This window comes from Camellia sinensis, chromosome 3 (genome assembly GCF_055761805.1).
Source record: "Camellia sinensis isolate YWXY chromosome 3, ASM5576180v1, whole genome shotgun sequence".
Classification (NCBI taxonomy): domain Eukaryota; kingdom Viridiplantae; phylum Streptophyta; class Magnoliopsida; order Ericales; family Theaceae; genus Camellia; species Camellia sinensis.
In genome coordinates, this window is record NC_138963.1 from 32,105,601 (window position 1) to 32,117,371 (window position 11,771).

At 33.1% G+C, this 11,771-nt stretch overlaps 2 protein-coding genes across 2 annotated transcripts; one reads left to right on the forward strand and one right to left on the reverse strand.

Annotated features, from left to right (window-relative positions):
• Window positions 1–840: 840 nt before the first annotated feature.
• On the forward strand, window positions 841–3,746 carry LOC114308743 (protein FAR1-RELATED SEQUENCE 9-like). The gene is made up of 6 exons (XM_082917922.1): window positions 841–1,059; window positions 1,264–2,994; window positions 3,085–3,144; window positions 3,236–3,295; window positions 3,383–3,523; window positions 3,642–3,746. Exons 1-6 carry the CDS (start codon window positions 841–843, stop codon window positions 3,744–3,746), a joined length of 2,316 nt encoding a protein of 771 aa, XP_082774048.1.
• Window positions 3,747–6,708: 2,962 nt separating this feature from the next.
• Window positions 6,709–11,771, reverse strand: LOC114288623 (putative amino acid permease 7). The gene is made up of 7 exons (XM_082919473.1): window positions 11,555–11,771; window positions 10,196–10,432; window positions 9,710–9,803; window positions 8,996–9,210; window positions 7,951–8,084; window positions 7,619–7,846; window positions 6,709–7,252 (listed from the first exon to the last, which is right to left on the reverse strand). Exons 1-7 carry the CDS (start codon window positions 11,664–11,666, stop codon window positions 6,851–6,853), a joined length of 1,422 nt encoding a protein of 473 aa, XP_082775599.1. The 5' UTR covers window positions 11,667–11,771; the 3' UTR covers window positions 6,709–6,850.

Consider the following 11,771-nt stretch of genomic DNA (forward strand, 5'->3'; position numbering starts at 1 on the left):
CCATCCTTCTGCCGGATTTACAGACCATTATTGTTCAACAAACTGGTATGTATATCTATATCTATATATATTATATGTATATATGTTTTATATTTTATTTTGTGTAGTGTGTTAGTGGATTCAACAAGTATAATGGTTTGATTTGTTTTCTGTAAATAGATTGAGAAACACAATTGTATATTATAAGAAAATTTCTTTGTTATGTAATTTGTTTTGTACATATTATGTATTTTTGTACAAATATTATATAATTTTTTTAAGGAGTTACGATAATTTGTAATTCATAATTTTTTTTATAGCAATGTTATGCATTTTTGTGGAAATATTATACATTTTTATAACAATGTTATGTATTTTTGTAATAATATTATGCATTTTATGGTCTTAAAAAAGTTTCAACAAAAAAATCTATACCATACTACATAATGCAAATTTAATTTTTTAATCATAAATTGTTATAACTCAATAAAAAATGACATAACATTTGTGACAAAAATACGAAACATATATCAAAAATTTATATAATAAGAGGGCATATGATTCACATCTTTAAGTGTGTCTGCCAAAAGATTCCCTATATTATATAATATACTAATTCTAATATAATTTTGTAATTGTATATTATAATCTACTTAAACAAAATAAATTTCCAATATTACTATACAAATTACACATCTTTTTTTCCTCTCCCCTATCCTTTTAATTAATTTACATTATTAATTGATTTATTAGATTTCATTGAATTGTTTAATTACTTAGCATTTAAAATTAATTAATAACTTTTTTGCTCAGATTCTTGTTTTGTTTAATTTTTTTTTCTTTATATTTGTTAGTGTTGAAATGGAGGATGGTATAATGGATGATGGTGGACTTGAGGGATGCATCGAAGAAATGAGAGAGTTGGCCAAGGATAAATCACCATATCTTGGTATGGAGTTTCCATCGGAAGAAGCTGCATATGAGTTTTATAATGAATACGGAAGAATTGTGGGGTTTAGTATTAGAAGAGATTATTGTAACAAAAGCAAGAAAGATGGTGTTATGACTAGTAGAAAGTTTGTTTGTTGTAAGGAGGGAGAGAGGGAAAAAGATAAACGGTATACGATGATAAAAAATCCTCGAAGTGAGACAAGAACAAATTGTAATGCATTCATGCATATATCTTTTAAGCGGGACTTGTCGAAGTGGATTGTGTCAAAGTTTGATAGCAACCACAACCACCCTTTGCATCTTCCTCAATGTAATCATTTGATGCCATCTTAGAGAAAAGTATGTGATGCTCAGGGTATAAATATTGATATAGCTGATCAGACTGGAATATCTCTTAAGGCTTCACATGATCTTATTAGTGCTATAGCAGGAGGGAAGGAATTTGTAGAGTTCACACGGGAGGATCAGAAAACCTACTTACGTGGCAAAAGACAGCAAAACTTGCAGTATGGTGAAGCAGGGAGTTTGTTAAGATATTTCCAGCAGCAAGTAGCAGAAAATCCATATTTTTACTATGCCATTCAGTTGGATGTAGATGAGATGATTACTAATATTTTTTGGGCTGATCATCAGATGATAACAGATTATGGGCTTTTCGGTGATGCGGTGTCATTCGACACAACTTTTAGAACAAATAAGGAGTACCGTCCACTTGCTTTATTTTCTGGCTTTAACCACTTTAGAATGACAGTGATTTTTGGTGCAGCATTATTGTATGATGAAACTACAGAGTCATTTGAATGGTTATTTGAAACTTTTTTGGATGCAATGTCAGGACAAAAGCCTATTAGTTTTTTTACAGACCAAGATCAAGCAATGGCTAAGGCAATTTCACAAATCATGCCTGAGGTTTTTCATGGGTTGTGCACTTTTCACCTAATGCAAAATGCTTTAAAGCATTTAGGTTACTTGTTCAAGAGTGGTTCAAAATTTAGTAGCGATTTAAAGGCTTGCATTTATGACTATGAGAATGAGCATGAATTAATTGAAGCTTGGAATTCTTTGATTGATAAATACAACTTGCAAGAGAATGAGTGGATGAAAAGAACTTGGAGAAAAAGAGAGCAATGGGCGCATGTGTATATGAAGTGGGTATTTACTGGAGGAATGCGAAGCACACAACTTAGTGAAAGTCTAAATGGAACATTAAGGAGATATTTGAAAGGTGATCATAACATTGTTCAATTCTTTACTCATTTCAATCGGATTGTTGTAGATAAGCGGTATGAGGAAATTTCTGCAATATATGATTCTAGACAAAAGTTGCCAAGAATGAAATTAAAAAAGTCTCCCATTTTAATCCAGGTTGCGAGTTTGTACACCCCTCCTATCTTTGATTTATTTCATTATGAGTTGGATACATCCCTTTGTTGTCAAGTGAAGCAATTCCATGAGTTAGAAGGAGAAGTTAAGTGCGTGATTGGCTTGTATGGTAATGATGAAGAGTATATTGTGGAGGGTAGGGTGGAAGTTACTGGGCTAAGAGGAAAAAAAAGCTGTCGAGAAATACATTGTACTTGTAAGAAATTTGAGAACTTCGGAATTTTGTGTAGTCATGCAATCAAAGCACTTGATAGAATGAATGTTATGGAAATTCCCGAAAGGTATATATTAGGCCGATGGAGATTGGATGCAAAAGATTGTGAAATTGAAGAGAAAAATGTTGTAGTAGATGAGGATGATCCGAAATTGTTGATATTAGCACGTTATAGAGATCTTTGTCCAAGAATGGTGAAACTAGCAACTCAAGCATCTATGCACAAACCTTCCTATCAATTGGTTGATGAAGGGATTAAGGAATTGTGTGTAAAAGTAAATAATATGATGAAGGGAGTTGGAAATTTTGGTACCAAAGAATTAGATGCGGATGACCCCAACTTTGCACAAGTTAAGGGCATAAAGAAGAAAGATATTGGACACAAAGGGAGGGGTAGATTGAAACCTTGGCATGAGATGATGAATAAGAAGACAAAAGTTATTTCACAACCAACCCGCCTTAGTAAGGTATTACTTACGTACTTTTGAAATTTCAAATGATATGCATTTATTTTTATAAATTGTGTAAAGTATTGATAACTTTTTGAACTTCTTTAGACTATTGGTCAATCAAGCAACACTACAAATATTCAAAATTCAGCTTTAAGCCAACCACAGGTTAGCTATTGTTTTATGTTTATTTATTTATTATTTTATTTTTTTTTATATAAATTGTGTAATGTATTGATAAATTTTACAACTTATTTAGACTATTGGTCAATCAAGCAATATCACAAATGTTCAAAATTCATCTTTAAGCCAACCACAGGTTAGCTCTTGTTTTATGTTATTTGTTTATTTTTTAGACTACGTTGTATTAGTGTATTTACTTTTCATGATGTTTAATGGAATATAGGATGTTGGGAGTCTCTATTGGCCACAATTGATAAATTATGGGTATAATCTTCTCACATGTGATACTAATTCATACTCACCAAGGTATCCACAATCACAACCTCTGCCTTTTGAAGCATCACATAGTCCACAAAGTTCTCAAGTAAGTAATATATATATATATATATATATATATATATGTTTTTAATGTAATTTAGTCCATAAAATTTATTCTAATGAATTTTCTTTTCTTTTTTTTTCTTTTTTTTTATTTTTTATAGGGAATATCACTTCATCTAGCGGGGCACAATCCAATGGAGACCAAATTTAGAAATGAGAGTTCTTTTGATTTTTCTATTTATTCCCAACCGCCTCCACAAAATTGACATGGAGATCCACTTTGTAGTTTTTGTTTTGAGAATTGAAATTGAAGATTTTTAGAATTTTGTTTGAATGATTTAGAGTGGTTGAAAAGGATTTTTGGATATTTGGCTGGAGATTTTGAAGTTTGTATGCCTCAGAATTATTATTATTTTTATACAGATGTTGGATGTGAATTGACTATAAGTTTTTTGGATGTTTGACAGGAGATTTTGAAGTTCGAATGTCTTAAAATTTATTATTATTATTATTATTTTTTTATGCAGATGTTGGATGTGAATTGAATATATTTTGGCCTTAAGTTGTTTTTTTTTTTTTTTTTTTTTTTTTGTGGATACAACTTTTTTTTTTTTTAAGTTACAATTTTTTTTGCTTATGGTTTGATAAATTGATTTGTTTAATTACAATTTTCTTCCCTTTCAATTTTACTTTTGATGCATTTAAGCCAGTTTTGAAAAAATCAAAGCATGTATTATTTGTTTGATTTTAATTTTAAAATTAATCTTTTTTAAAAAATATAATTTAGTATGATAGATTAATTGTTTTATTATAATAAAACAAGAATTAATGAGACTCTTACATATATGAAATAAATAAATAAATAAATAGACTAACACAACAGACACCTTTGCCTGGAGTGTAAAAAACAAATAAATAAAACTAACTTTTGTAAGTCTATAGAAACGGCGGCAGAAACCATTACATATAAATTAAAAAAAAAAAAAAAGAAGTGACAAAACGGTGCCGTTTTGAGGCACACAGCAGGCACAGCAGGGACATTACACAGCAGGGGCCCCGTGTCCCTCATTTATCTCCTCTCTCTTGCCCTCTCAAATGACGAGCTACCTTTGATGCTAAACCCCACCGTCGATTTCCCTCTCCAACATCGACCTCCCTCAGTCGCCCCTCACCACCTTCTTTTCCCTCTCTTTGCGTGTCACCCCTTGTTACATCGTGACCTAGCCATGTCGTCGCCCATTGCAGTCGCCCTTTGCACGCCGTAGCCATCCCCGCCTCTCCCCGTTGCAGTTACCCCCTGTTCGCCGTCGCTGTCGCCGTCGCCATCGCCATCGCCATTGCCATCATCGCCTCTCCTCATCGTGACCTAGTCTGGAGATTTCTAGATGTAGAAAAGTGTAGAAAGAGGAGAAAGGTGTGGGTGTAAGAGAAAGAAAGAGTAACGGGTAATATTCTCAATTTTAATATTGAAAAAAAATTGATAAATTTCTCAAAATTGATAATTTTCTTAGTTAATACTGAAAAACTGAAAAACTGATAAATTTCTTAGTTTTGATAATTGTAAACTGAAATCATTTTCAGTTTTATAACTGAGAATATCTCAGTTCTTACCTACAAATCAGATCTCGAGATAACCAAGGACTTTAGTCTAGTTGGTTAGCCCTTTGGCCACCAAGTCTCTCCCCCAAGGGAAGGGTTCTATTCCTAGGAGTGGAATGGGAACAAGATTTTTTCGCAAAGTGTAAGGGTGTGAGTTTCAACTTTCCGAAAGTGTTACTCTAACAATTAATTATTGTTTTTTGCTGAAAAAAAAAAAAAAAACCAAATCTCCAAATCTCAAATCCAATATTCTCAAATTATGTTTGGATTTCACTATTCAATTTGATTTTGTTACATATTACTTCTAAGTTTGTTAATTGATCGTCATTCGACTTGCAAGTTGACATGATCCATCAAAAGAAAAGGAACATCAACTATATTTCAAAAAGAGACTTATGCATTCAAAAACTATTACACAAACTTGAGCTACCATAATTAAGAATTTTAAGTAATTAATTCTTAAATTATTTTCTAATATAACGTGATTTCTACTATTTTATATCTCATGAGTAATACGTGGAATGCTTAACAGCACACGTAGAGCACCAAGCAATGATCATTACATAGATATGAAAATTTATTATTATACTTGTTATTTAAGTGAGTTAACTCACTACTCAGACGGAATTATTGTAAACTGACAATTTTAACCTTACAAACATAACTTCTAAAAAAATTATATGTATAAATTTTTTATTTTTTTTTTAAAAAAAAGAGCTTACAAACATGGCACATGTTGTGCACGTGCGCCACTTCCGTGAAAAAAATAAATTAGCTTTATCAATTCGACTGAGATGAAACAAATTTAAAATTTAGAGTAAAAAATGAGTCATTTGAAAATGTAGGAACTAAAATGAGACGGAGGATAAAATATAAGGATTATAAGCCTAATTTGCTCCTATTTTAATATTCAGTTTGAAAGTTTGAAACAACCTTCATAGTGAATTCTGCTAATGGGTTCTTTAAGGGCACCCCCCCTTAAGAGTGTTTATTGCTTCCTGATTTTCCTTTATTTTACATCCAAAACAAATTTAGTTGCATAAAATCTTCTTTCAACCTTTTTATTAATGTGATTCACTCTCTTTTAACCTTGCTCGTTCATATACCATTTCTTGAATTTGTAACTTTGTCAATTTGAATTGATCCTGATTAAGATTGCATCTCTACTAACCGGACTTCAACCAAAGAGAAACCAAAGAGAAAATAAATAACAGAGGGAAAAAAAATCAACTTCCACCATTCCATCACCTACAAATGCAATTTGTAATGACATTAGAAACACAATTTTGGAGCTATTTAGTGCATCTTATGGAGCCACTTGTACCATTTTTCATTTTAAAGTTGTGTCAGTGTTTTGGTGCGCCTTATGCTTACAGCTCATGATTTATATTGTAAAAATATTTTTTGAAGTACATAAAATGATAATGTTATGTGTGATGCTCCAAAGTTATGGACCATTACAGCAATAATTGTTGGTATAGACATCTCTTGTCTGACTCTCCTGCAAGTAGGGACTCCTATGATTATGCCCAAAAGAGTGTTGGCACGAGTTGTCCCCTTCAACTTTTTTTCATCGGGCAAAAACTAAATCCTGTTGGTCTCTAACAACCACCCATCGTTCACCATGCATTGCTCATGCAATATGCAAAATATATTTATAAACTATATCCAAAGAAATACAGGGAAGGCATTTAGCAACAATTTACAATGAAGAATAATTTACAATGCTGAGAATTCTCCTCTTGTGGTGTTCAAGAACACGAAACATGTCTTAGCTGAACTTTGTAGTTATTAGTCCTTCAATTGATCCAACCAAGGCGAACATTGTCACTAGCAAGCAAATACTGCTGTAAATATGAAGAACAATCCACTTTCTTGTCCACCTTCCGATATTTTTCTGTACAATGTGCATTTCCACCGGGAAATATACAATCAACGGCCAAAAGTTCATTGTTCCCGCCACTCCAAGCACTTGGTTGAAGTATGGGAAGATAACTGCAACCGCGGTTGTTGAAGCAACATAAACAGTTCGAAAACACAGTCTGAATAGATTTGATCTAAAAGCCGGCAATAATGGGAGTTTCAGGATGAAATTATCGTTTACAAATCCACTGCTTGGGAACTTCTCTGCAGCCCATCTTTCCACCATTGCAAACAGTGGTTGACTGAGTACCTGAAAAACATTAAAAATTTCACATACGAAAATTATCTAAATTCAAAATTTTAGTTGAAGGTTTGGTTGATTATGTTTTCATTGTAATCACTTCCATCTTTTATGTTTTCGGAAACAAAAACAATGAAAGTTCAAAAATACTCATCTTTCATAATGTTTTCATTTTTGTGCGAAAGCAATTTTCAAAAATTCAAACACAACTTTTTGATGTTTCCTAAAATGTGGATTGCTTTAAGACAAATTTTTGTCAAAAGAGTTGGACCTGAAAATGAAAACACAACCTGATTTGCTCCAACTAAATAGACACATATGAACTATAGAATGTAAAATTTTGGGTGTAACAAATGCAGAATATAGGAGTTGTACCTGATATGCTCCGACTAAATGAACTGCAACACACATATTAGCAAAGTCAATGAGCCAATATGGCTCGTAGAATCCAAATCCCGTCAAGAGGTTTCCCGGTGCAGAATTCCCAAAGGCTGCATAGCCAAATCCTCCACAAAGGAGGTAGAAAATGGTTGTAATACAGGTCGCCATCATTGAAGCATTATTCATGGTAACTTTTTCCGAGGGAGGTGACTTCAAAGTATTCTTCATGTTTCGCAAGTTCCATAATTAGCTTTAAATGGTAAAATCATTCTTCAATGCTAATTTGAAATGAAGTTTGCTTATATTAAATACATGTCACCACACACCTGTATGTCAATGAGAATTATGGAGAACGGATAGGCGAAAGCAATGTCCCCGAGTGCTTGAGCAACCAACAGTACTTTTTGAGTTGCAGTAGAAGTCTGGACTCCTACAATGTCACCCTTTATATATCCATCCCCTGCAATTTTAAGTTAAAAAGCTCAACTTGAAGGTACTAACATTCCATTTATTTGGGTGAAAAACTTTTCTTTCTCACATTTGGTATGACGGAAAACATTTTCTGTAGTAAATAAAAAACAAGCTTATTTGTGCAGAAAATGTTTTCTACTTTTACAAGATAGAAAATAATTTCAGCACTAAAGTCTTACCAACCACCACACCCTACCTCTACCACCCTGCCATCATCACACCACCACCACCACTACTCTAAGAAGCACAAACACTTCTAAAAAGATAATGTGTTGTGTCTGACATTGACACAACATGACACTCGTCCACTTCTCAACACTTAAACACACATGAAACTTTACAAGTTCGAATAAAGTAAACTTAGAATCGAATGATAGAAAAAAAATAATGTAAATTTATACCTATTCTCTACCTTTTGACTTCTAAAGTTATCTTTAACTTAAATATTCCTATATATACAATTTACATATGTTAATTACTTACCTTTATATATGACATTAATAAATATATAAAATTATATATTTTGCATGTGTCCCCCACGCATCATGTCCTACATTTATTGGAAAAAAATTTGTGTTGGCGTGTTTGTGTCATGTCGCGTGTCCATATCCATATTTGTGCTTCTTAGCTACTACTAATACAACAACTAGCACATTAGTTTCAAGATCACAATTAAACATAAACATTTTCCCAATTTTTATTTATTTTTTTTTTAAATTTTTTTAAGAGGGGGTCTCAAAATTGTTTTCTACCTAAAATCTTTTGCAAAATGATTAAATTTGAAGGCCTCTCAAGTGCTTCGGATATAAACTGCCAGCACCCTTTGTTCCACTTCTCATTTGAGCAGGAATGCCAACTAAGGTGACTTGACTAATCAGTAGAGCATGCTTTTGACCATACCTATTACCTTTGCCAAACCAAGTGCTGATCCGATGATAGAATAAGTGAAGGACATGATTGCGGAAAAAATTGAGAGCCATTCCGTGCCGTGGAAATCAGGTATATGAGACATTACAATTTGTATAATTCCAAATAGAAGCATATAAGAAGTGTTTCCATATTCACAAGCAGCATTATGCCCTTCTTTGTGGTAACAGTTTGATCTTTGAATTGCTCTGCTCTCATTCAAAAGATTCAAACAATAGCCATTAAGAAACCGTTCACAACATCAAATAAACAAGAAACTTAATAGCAACTGCAATTGATAGAAAAAACCACAGAGTTTTTAAATTTATGTAACTTCAGAGCAGACCATATTAGTATATTGTTAAAACCACCAATCCTGGACAAACAGATATCCATATATGTATCATTGGGATAATTTTTTCTTGAATGGCATATATAAACTTTGTATAGTGAAGATAATCAAATCCGATATTCATTCAAGGGAATTCCGTGTTGTTTTTTAGGGATTGGAGTGTGGTGTGACATTTGTAGGTGGCATTTTTTCCATTTGTGTACTTATCGCTTTCATTTATTCTTTCCTTGGTGGACTCCTTGTCCTGCTTTTCCACCTACTTTCCTTTTTCTTTAATCAAATTTCTATCGTTGCAGATCAAAACACAAATAAAAATAAATAGTCATGATGAGTATTTGGGAAGCTTATTAACATACTTCCCGCAGATCCCGGATGTAATGGTAAAAACAATTCCACTCTCAAACAGGCTTAGTCGTAGAAGAATACCACAAAGCGAAGCATTCCTCTTTCCTGAAGAAAATCAGGTGAAATGTCAACTGTCTGAACTGTTTATGATTTAATAACAGAAAACAATTCATCTGCTATTGTTTGCCCACAACTATGATTGAACAATTTCTCATGTGAAAATTCAGAACTTGATCAAAGGAAAAGTTCATATACAGGGATAGCTCAAACTCTATAATAGATATTGATACCATGTTTCATGAAAGAAAACCATGTTAGGTGTTGGCTATTTTTTTATTTTATTTGTTTGTTTTCATATACCAATTTGGATTGAACTGTCCAAAACCAACATGGCAATTACTTTCCAATTTGGTTATGGTTGCAACTAAAATTGCATAATATGATACACTCGTAGAATCTCAATTTTCGATGTAATGAAAAGTTAGCCACATTGATACCTAATATTGTCCGAACAGCTTCGAGGTAGGAGTGATTTCTGGCCGGGCCGTTTTCAGGGTCAGGAGATCTGTAGCAGTTGCAGACCATGAAGGCAGATATAAGGGTAATTGATGCAAAGAAGAGCATAGACAATGGGCCTGCAATCCAACCTAGCTGAGCCATGCTCCATGCTAGGGATAGAACCCCAGAGCCTATAACTGCTGTTATTATGTGTGCAAAAGCAGTCCATATGTTCCCTGAATCAGAACAAAAAAATTCATGGAAGTGATAAGCACATCAATTCTATGTATAACAAAGAAAAGAAAAAAAGTGAATCAGTGCACAAGACTCCTGCTAAAATGGTATCTGAAAGGAAAAAATGTAGGCAGCATTTCCTCCATGTCTTGTTCCACGACTCAGGCTCAAGTAACTATTATATGCATTAAAAAAATACCCAAACTAACTTCTGCTATTCACTTGTACCTAGAGCTGCAAAACAAATCAAGCTATTCAAGCTTGTTAAAAGCTCGTTTAAGTTCATTATGTAAGTAAGTCAAATTTGAACACATTTTAATTTTGTTAAATTTTCAAGCCAAGCTTGAACAACCAATTGCTTAGCTCAATAAGCATATATGCAATCAAGCTACGTGAGCTCGACTCGTGTTTGGCTAGTTAAAGGCTCAAGATTGGTTTGTTATCTAAACAAGCCAAACTTAAACACATTTTAAAACTCATTAAGTTTTCAAGCCAACCATGAACTGACAACTTGCTACTCGGCTTAACTCGGCTCGTTTACTTCCCAAATTTGTACCCAAACCAGGACACAAGACTTCTGCTAAAACAATATTTGAAAAGGGAAAGATGTGAGCAACATTTCCTTCATTTTTGGAGAGGTTGTTTTGTGACTTGGGTTCGAGACACCAGAACGCTAAGGGCAAATTTTATAATTGGGCCAAGCTGCTCTTATATCTAGTTTATGAAGTAAATAAATAAATAAAATTAAATCCCCAAACTATTTCTGTTATTCACTCGTACCCTGTGCCCTGGATCTAATACTACGATTTGTTAATCTTGTCATATCTTGAACTTTCCAAAATGTTGTACATGTTTTGATAATCGGGTAGAACAAAATAAAGGGAAAAAAAAATAACATTCATTTATCTTGGTATTTCTTGAATTTGCCAAATACAAACTATCAAAATCAGAAAAGAAAATGGATCAATAAATATAATCATAATTCTTGTATTGAAGACAGGGAGAGTTTAATAGAGAGTATGATAGGAAATACTGAAGTTGGGTTTGAAGATTAACAACAAAACAGATGCAAAAAAACAGAGAAAAGAAAGTAAGAAAAAGGAAGCAGTGAGAGAGGGACAAACCAGTTCTCTTTAAGGAAAGTTTCAGCGAGGGTTCAATAGAAGAAGAAGGTGAAGGTAGAGTTGAGTGCAACAAAGGGGTGTGATGATCTCCTTCTCCTTCTCCTACTGCCATGGTCTTTCGAAAGAAAACATCCAGTTTCCCAATGTGTATTAATTACTTTATCGTTCATGTGTAAACATCCAGTTTTATGGGTGTGGTCCTACTGCGGATTCACAT

What these genes read in the sequence shown, in the direction of transcription:
- LOC114308743 (XM_082917922.1), top strand. Translation starts at nt 841, where the DNA reads ATGGAGGATGGTATAATGGATGATGGTGGACTTGAGGGATGCATCGAA. An exon ending in CAGCTTTAAGCCAACCACAG is followed by an intron (nt 3,145 to 3,235) that starts GTTAGCTATTGT and finishes CAACTTATTTAG; the next exon opens with ACTATTGGTCAATCAAGCAA. An exon ending in ATAGTCCACAAAGTTCTCAA is followed by an intron (nt 3,524 to 3,641) that starts GTAAGTAATATA and finishes TATTTTTTATAG; the next exon opens with GGAATATCACTTCATCTAGC.
- LOC114288623 (XM_082919473.1), bottom strand. Translation starts at nt 11,666, where the DNA reads ATGGCAGTAGGAGAAGGAGAAGGAGATCATCACACCCCTTTGTTGCAC. An exon ending in AGCTGTTCGGACAATATTAG is followed by an intron (nt 9,804 to 10,195) that starts GTATCAATGTGG and finishes GATTTTCTTCAG; the next exon opens with GAAAGAGGAATGCTTCGCTT. An exon ending in TGGTTTGGCAAAGGTAATAG is followed by an intron (nt 8,085 to 8,995) that starts GTATGGTCAAAA and finishes TTAAAATTGCAG; the next exon opens with GGGATGGATATATAAAGGGT.